General features: G+C 42.0%; 1 protein-coding gene across 1 annotated transcript in view; it reads right to left on the reverse strand.

Moving 5' to 3' along the window:
- ASAP2 (ArfGAP with SH3 domain, ankyrin repeat and PH domain 2) overlaps positions 1-7,084 on the reverse strand; it is a 193,414-nt gene that overhangs the window by 45,656 nt on the left and 140,674 nt on the right. Inside the window, exon 9 of the mRNA XM_018559990.1 lies at positions 5,989-6,075. Coding sequence (XP_018415492.1) covers positions 5,989-6,075 — 87 coding nt within the window. The remainder of the gene's footprint in view (positions 1-5,988; positions 6,076-7,084) is intronic.

Here is a 7,084-nt window from a genome sequence, read left to right on the forward strand (position 1 = left end):
TATTGTGCATTTTCTCAATAAACCTTGTTCACATAGAGACGCCTTCCTTGTCTATAACCAACATTAGAATGTATATGCGTTATCTTTTTATGGGAAAAGGGATCACACCTTTAAAGGTCTACAGATATTTTTAAACATATCTGAAAATTAATTTGAGCATCACAGCTGATATTTCTTGCACACACCAGAATGAAGCTGTGAGCGCACAGGAAGGAACAGGAATGATTGCCCTTGCAGGTAAGACCAGCTCATTCCCGGTGGGGCTCTCTTGCTTCCCTGGGGCTGTCACTTCCTGTGAATTTCCAACATACAGCCTTTGGTCTCTCTGAGGATTTGTTCACAGCTGTTTGACTGCCTTTAAAAACCTCAATGTAATACAATTCTGGATCTGCTTCTAGGAGACCTTTCATTTCATGTGGTTAATCCCAACCTCACCGCTTCCTATAGGCAGCCCTCATGCAAGAATGCCATTAAGTCACGGGAACATGGACGAGTCCTAACTGCCACGAGTATTTGAGTCTGGCTTTCTTCTTCTCAAAGAGGCCACTTGCTGCAGCCCAACAGCTAAAGACATCATTTACATGCATGCTGCACAGCGTCAGAGTGCCCACCCATGTGTAATACAAACACAGCTACCGGAGACTGCATGAACCTAAATCTCTGTATCACTAATAAGACAGGCAAGGGAAATTTATTAACATGAATAAATGCAAATGATTGTAAGCCCTCACAAGAGGGGCCTCCTAATCCTCCAGTATGGAACTGTATTGTAACTGTACCCTTCCTTTCATTTTGTAAAGTGCGGCACAAACTGTTGGCACTATATCAGTTTTGTATAACTCCCACTGGTGTTCCATCTTGCCACTGGCACCTTAGTTATATAGTTCTTCATTCCTTAGATATAATCAGTATGTACATTGATAACATCCTCAATAAGTTGGTTTTAGCCTCCAAAATATTGGCCTATAAACCTAGCCACACATATAAAAGCTATCGGAGTGTAGATTTTACTTACATTTTACCCACAACGCTGTAATGTGAAAGCCTCTCCTGATTGGATGTTAACTGAATGGATTGTCTAGTTAGTCACTACATATTTATTGTAAGGCTGCAGGAGACTGTACACTTAGAACAAGTGTTTGGCCAGCTTTACCTTAGATTTGAAGTGTTAGCCATCGGTATATTTTGAGGCAGTTTTAAAAAGGAGAATTATGAGGCGAGTGATTTTCACTCAGCCTCCAAATCTGAGCCGACCTGTGACAATGAAACTGTCACAGGTCGGCTCAGTAGATCGGGAAGTGAGCGAACACATACCGGCGCTCGCTCACTTCTCGATCCTGTGCCGGCAGAGAGCCGTGACAGGGGAGGGACTGGATTCCCCCCTCCCCTGTCTGATCCTCCAGCGCCGACTGGCGGAACAGACAGACGGGGGAGGGGGCGGGTACAGCTGTCTCTGCCTCTAGATAGGCAGAGCCAGAGGTCACTCACGCAGCTGGGTGGATCCAGACATAATTGTCGTGATCCGTTTCTGCTGCGGCGTCTGAGTGTACCGCGAACTGTAGCTTGCGATTTACTGAGCTTTGGGTGATGGGAGGACGCTAGTTTGTGTCCTCCCGTTACCCTTCGGAGAACTATGGGGAAAAGCTCTAACCCCATAGTTCTCCTTTAAAGGCGATTGTGCAGAAACCATACAATCAGCCATCTTGAGTGATGAATACTCAAAGCATAATTAAACCCTCTTGTTATTTTGCATGTATTTACTGCTAGCGAGCAGTAGATTTATGCAAAAACATTAAAAAATAAGTTACCAAAAAGGTCAAAACGGTCAAAAAAAAAAAAAATGATACTTAACCCCAATTCACACACAAACAAGTGCGACAAAACGTTCAGCACATGAATTCACATTGATTTGAATGTCGTCGTCGTCGTCCCCGTTCACACCTGAGTGTCTCACGCAGGGTACAAAACATCTGCCACCTGGAAAAAGTTCCTGTGCTTCTTTGAGGCATTTTAAAGCATTTTGCCTCAAAGACTTCAATGGAAAAGCCTGAAAAACATGCAACACGTGCTTTGCAAATTTTTGTGTGCGTTTTTATGCGCGTTTCACCATTGACTATAATGTCTTTCAATCTGCCGGGTAAGATGCGAGTCTTCATGTTCAAATGTGGCCAACGCACATAAAAAGGTGCAAAAATGAGCAAAGGACGCCAGGCGAAAGCGCTTTCAAAGACATGCAAAAATGCTGATGCCTAGGTGTGAATGTAGCCTTAGGGAAATGGCCCACAACAGATTCTATGGCAGTTCTCGAGGGCAGCCTGATACTGCAGCTGAGGACATTGAAACAACTCTTCCACTGGGTTCTGTGGTTGCGGAGACCAGGCGTCCAGCATTCCCGGAAGAGTGTCAGACGCAGAAGATTCTCCGACAACCACAACTAGCCACAGAGCACCAATAGGACTCAACACCTGCAGTCTCATATGGGCAGATCTCACTACATTCCCTACCTAGCCACCAGGACAGAAAATAAAAGGCATTTCGAATAGTATAATATTCAACCCCAATCTAGTCCAACATGTGCCAGATTAATGGATTCTACATCAGCCCTAATGGTACCAAAGGCTTCTATATTCCTTGTCTATAACACATGACAAGTCAGTGTAAGCACGTGCTTCTCTTATTTACATATATATTACACCAGGAAAGTAATAAGACACATATATAGGTGACACACATACTGCAAGGAATGAATGGTATTAAGACACTTACTCTTCTAGACTTCGGTCACAAGAGGTAAGAGCATTGACAAGAAAAGGAAAACACATTCATGAGTAACAGGTTGAAGTTAGCAGTAACACAAATCAGAAAACAGACCATGTTATAATACAAACACAACAGTGGTACAGTGTGGGTCAGCCAAGCAGAGTCTATCTACATTTGCATTATATCATTATGTTGCTTCCACAAAAAAAAAAAAAAAAAAAATCATCCAGGCAGCCTTTTTTGTCTAGATAAAGTCAGCCACTGGCTCCTTCCATCTCTAAGGAACCCCAGGGGTGAGATATCATCCCTAGGTTTCCAAGCTTTTTCCATTCCATGGGTTCTCACTCTTCTAGCTGCTTGCACCATCAGGTAAAATATATAAAATCCAACAGAGGCAGTGAGAATTCTACTTACTGCCTGTTTCGATAAAGAGTTCTCATTCTTAAAGCGACCCATCATTATTTTTAGAAGTGGAATACAGCAACTCCTTGCAAAGAAAGCTACTAAACACTCACCTGTCCTGCTACCTGTGGCACCAGCTGGGTTCAAAAATGATCTTGGAGTGTCCGATGCCGGCATCCCCTGCTGCATTGTATGGTTTCAGCCGCTGGCCACTACCGGCTTGATGAAGGAACCACGAATTGCAGGGGGAACAAGCCATCTGACACACCAGCAAATTTGCTAGATGGTGAAGAGCTTTAAGCAAGATTATCTCTTCAACACAGAAGGGACAGGTGTGCATTAACTGCATGATTTATATGGAGCTGCCGTTTTTCCCTTTTGAAAATAGCAACAAGATCGCTTTAAGTGATATAACCAATAGCAACCAATCTGAACCCATCTTGCATTTGGTGACTTCAGCTGATTGGTTGTTATTGTTTTACAACACTTAGAAAATCAGAACTCATCCATGAACAAAGCCAGTAGAAGGATCTAAGACTTGCAGAGATTTTTTTTAGGCACCACAGTTCACCAGCTTACTAGTAAACTCAGTTTACTAGTAAAAGTAAGCTGAACTCATACAAGACATGAGAATATCTGATTAAGGGCTAGTTCACACCAAACGCGGAGCAGAGCAGTTACAGAATGGATCAAAACTGCGTCCAATGTATTCCAATGTCATTTTGGGCTCTAGTTCACACCAGAGCGTTCCGTTCCAGGAGCATGTGGAAAAACTGCAGCATGCCCTATTTTTTCTGCTCTGGAATGCACCAAAATCGCCTTGAAAACACGTCAAAAACGCATGCACGCCATGGAATGCACTGAAAGCCCATTTTAGGCTAAAAAAAATATATGAGAAGAAGCATTGAACGCGTCAAAACACCGTGAAACTCATGCAGATCTGGTCTGCATTTGGTGTGAACAAGCCCTTATAATCATGTTTTATTTGAAAACCTTGTTTGCATAAACGGTTACAATAATAATAATCCATTGCCAAGAGACATCATATGCAAAAAGGCCAGCACAGGTGCACAGACTCAGGGGGAAAAAAAAAAGAACATCCCTCAAATAAATGAGAAAATTAAAGTTGGGCAAGAAATAAAAAACGGACAATAAAGTAAATAACAGCTTATTCATGCATTTTATGATTATTTTATTAAAAGGTTATTAAAACCACAAACCTAGAAAACAAGCCAGAGTTACTGGCATTCCTTATACAGCTAGACTTGGATCCCTTCTGTGAACAAATCTGCAAGGCTAGGTGAACCATAAGAGTCTTACAATCCGCATTTTCTGTCTAGTAGTAACTCTGCTCATCTGGCCCCTTTGCACAATACATTAGCAGAAATGGAAGGGGAGGGAGCAACAGAGACACAAATACGGACTAAGCAAAGAAAAACTATAAACTCTGTCTAAGCAGGTTCTTGACAGATGGACTGTGTAATCTAATGGCAATACTTTTATGAAGGTTTTTTTCTAACCATATGGGTCATGGTAAACCTAGTATTACTTGGTCGCATTCAACAGGTATTATTCTGTAATGTTGGAAGAGATTATACTACTCATCCAAGTGGTTTCCTCAGTTAAAATGAGTGCCAGAAACTTAATAATAAGAGCATCAACACCTACAGATTTCTCGTAGTCCCTCTACAAAGTCGCACAAATCCCTGATGATCCTACCAGTGAAGTCCACCTATTGCGGCTTCCAGTAATGGGGTGGTAACAATGCTGAACTGCTCCTTAGTTTAGAGCACTCTCATAAAAAATGTTGCATGGGGTGAGGACATCAGCATTCTTACTGTTCATTCACAAGCTTATCAATCAGCACCAAGACATACCTAAGTCACTATCACTGCTTTCTGGATTGATAACACTGACTCGGTTGGAAAAACTATGCCACTGTGCGCTGGACAGCATATGAGACGGAAAAGCAAAAGGGGTTTGGACCAGTCAGGGAAGAGAAAACAAGTTTTTTTTTAAAACTAGTTTTTGAGGTTTGTGCATCACATAGTAACTGGTTTTGGTGATTGTTTAGACCGTGATTTAGTTCTACTTTAATCCAATCGCTATAGGGTCATGAATTGTTGTCAGAAGTCTTTTAACAACTAAAGGAAGAGAGACGTTCTTTAGAAAACAGTAAGGTGCACAGTTCAGAGAGAACAGCTGGTTAAAAGGCCACTAATGTCCCTAAACAGGGGTTGGGACCTTTGTCAACCTCTATCACTCGCATATATAGGCATATTTTAAATCTTTACCCCTTCAATGTGACAATTCACATGTAACTCATACTATTAAGACCAGTCCCCAAACTTGATGGCACCACGGTGATTGTATTATGGAAGAGGGACAGGGTGGTTTCCCAAACCTTCACACCTTTGATCATGGTATCGGTTGATCATTATCTGTCCTGGCACAATACATGACACCATGGTAATTAGATTGAGGTAACAAACACTGAGCCATTTTCCTGACATTCACTAGAGCTGAAGAAACCTATTAGATGAGTGGTGAAGCATATTTTTCAACATTACAAAAGAAAAGCAGTTGTATGTGACTACTAGTGTAACAGCAGCGCTACATTAAAAGTATACATCATGCTGCTTTCAATAGTGTACCCAGCTTCAAACTTCCACGATGATTATGAAGTGATATGGTTTGCTAATAATCTTAACAGGCTTAGATGGTCTTACTAAATGGTGAAAGGTAGATCTAATGCCTAAACGTGACAGGTACACTTTAAAACACAAACAGCGAATATTAGCCTCCATCAGAGTCTCACAAGCTCACCTCCTTCTGTTCCACTTGCAGTGCAGTTTTTAAGATGTCTCTAAGTTGCGTCAGTTGTTTCCTTTCTTCATCCTGGACTTGTTTGATCTGAAAGAAAAGAGATCGAAATTAAATCATGTGTAATGAAAAATTTTATATTTTGTGCTTGGACAAAACTGAGAAAATCCAGGAACCAGGGAGAGGATACCAAGAGTGTAATTCCATACTTGTATACAAAAATATCTGATCTTCAGCTTAATAGCTAAACTCTCAACACATTTACAGGAACTCCTTTTACCTGCCAAATGACCTGTAATGTAATGTGACTCTTATAATCTGCCCCTCCACGCCGATATCCAGCTTTCTCCCCACTGCCTACACTTTGGACCAGCAGTGACCACCATCATAGGTCTAGTGATGACCATCCTGAGCCCTCCTTCTCCTGTAATCTCCACCAACTACCATGGCTTCCCTCCACAAGACAAGTACCCTCAGTTCAAGCCAGATTACAGAACTTCGTCTGGTGTCCAGCAGCTCATTATAAATACAGATGTCAGCTATTTACATTAGTCAAAATGAAAAACTATTTTTCGAATTGTGCAACCAAAACTTTTTTTGCTTAATATAGAATAGAGGAGTGTTAGAACCCTTGTCATGATTGTTGTCTGTGTCCCCCAGTGGGAGTCATATTTGTCCTGGTACCCACTGTCCAAGGTACAGAAAGTGATGCCAAATCCAAACTTTTGTCTCAGAAATAGAAGGCAAGGGGAAAATTTCCAATGGAAGATTTGGTATGGGATTGCTACGGGGTCATTTTTCTGAGAGGGGATATCCCATCACTTTGCAATGATTAGGGCCAATTTACACCATAATGTGTTGGGGCTGCGCTGGCCATTGTTTGCAGTGCAGCCCCAACACAATACAAGGTAGTCTGACCCGGCACGGATGGGCTTGGTTCACGCCATTGCAACGTCCAAAGTATGGCATGCAGTACTTCTTTTTGTAGCACAGTGGGATGTGATGCAGTACAACTGCCTTAATAAAATGTCACTGGAATGTCAGCAGTAACCCCCCCCCACCCCCCCAAAAAAAACCAACACGTTTTGCAAAGAAGCTG

The sequence above is a fragment of the Nanorana parkeri genome, unplaced genomic scaffold (genome assembly GCF_000935625.1).
Source record: "Nanorana parkeri isolate BGI_ZX_2015 unplaced genomic scaffold, ASM93562v1 scaffold425, whole genome shotgun sequence".
NCBI lineage: Eukaryota > Metazoa > Chordata > Amphibia > Anura > Dicroglossidae > Nanorana > Nanorana parkeri.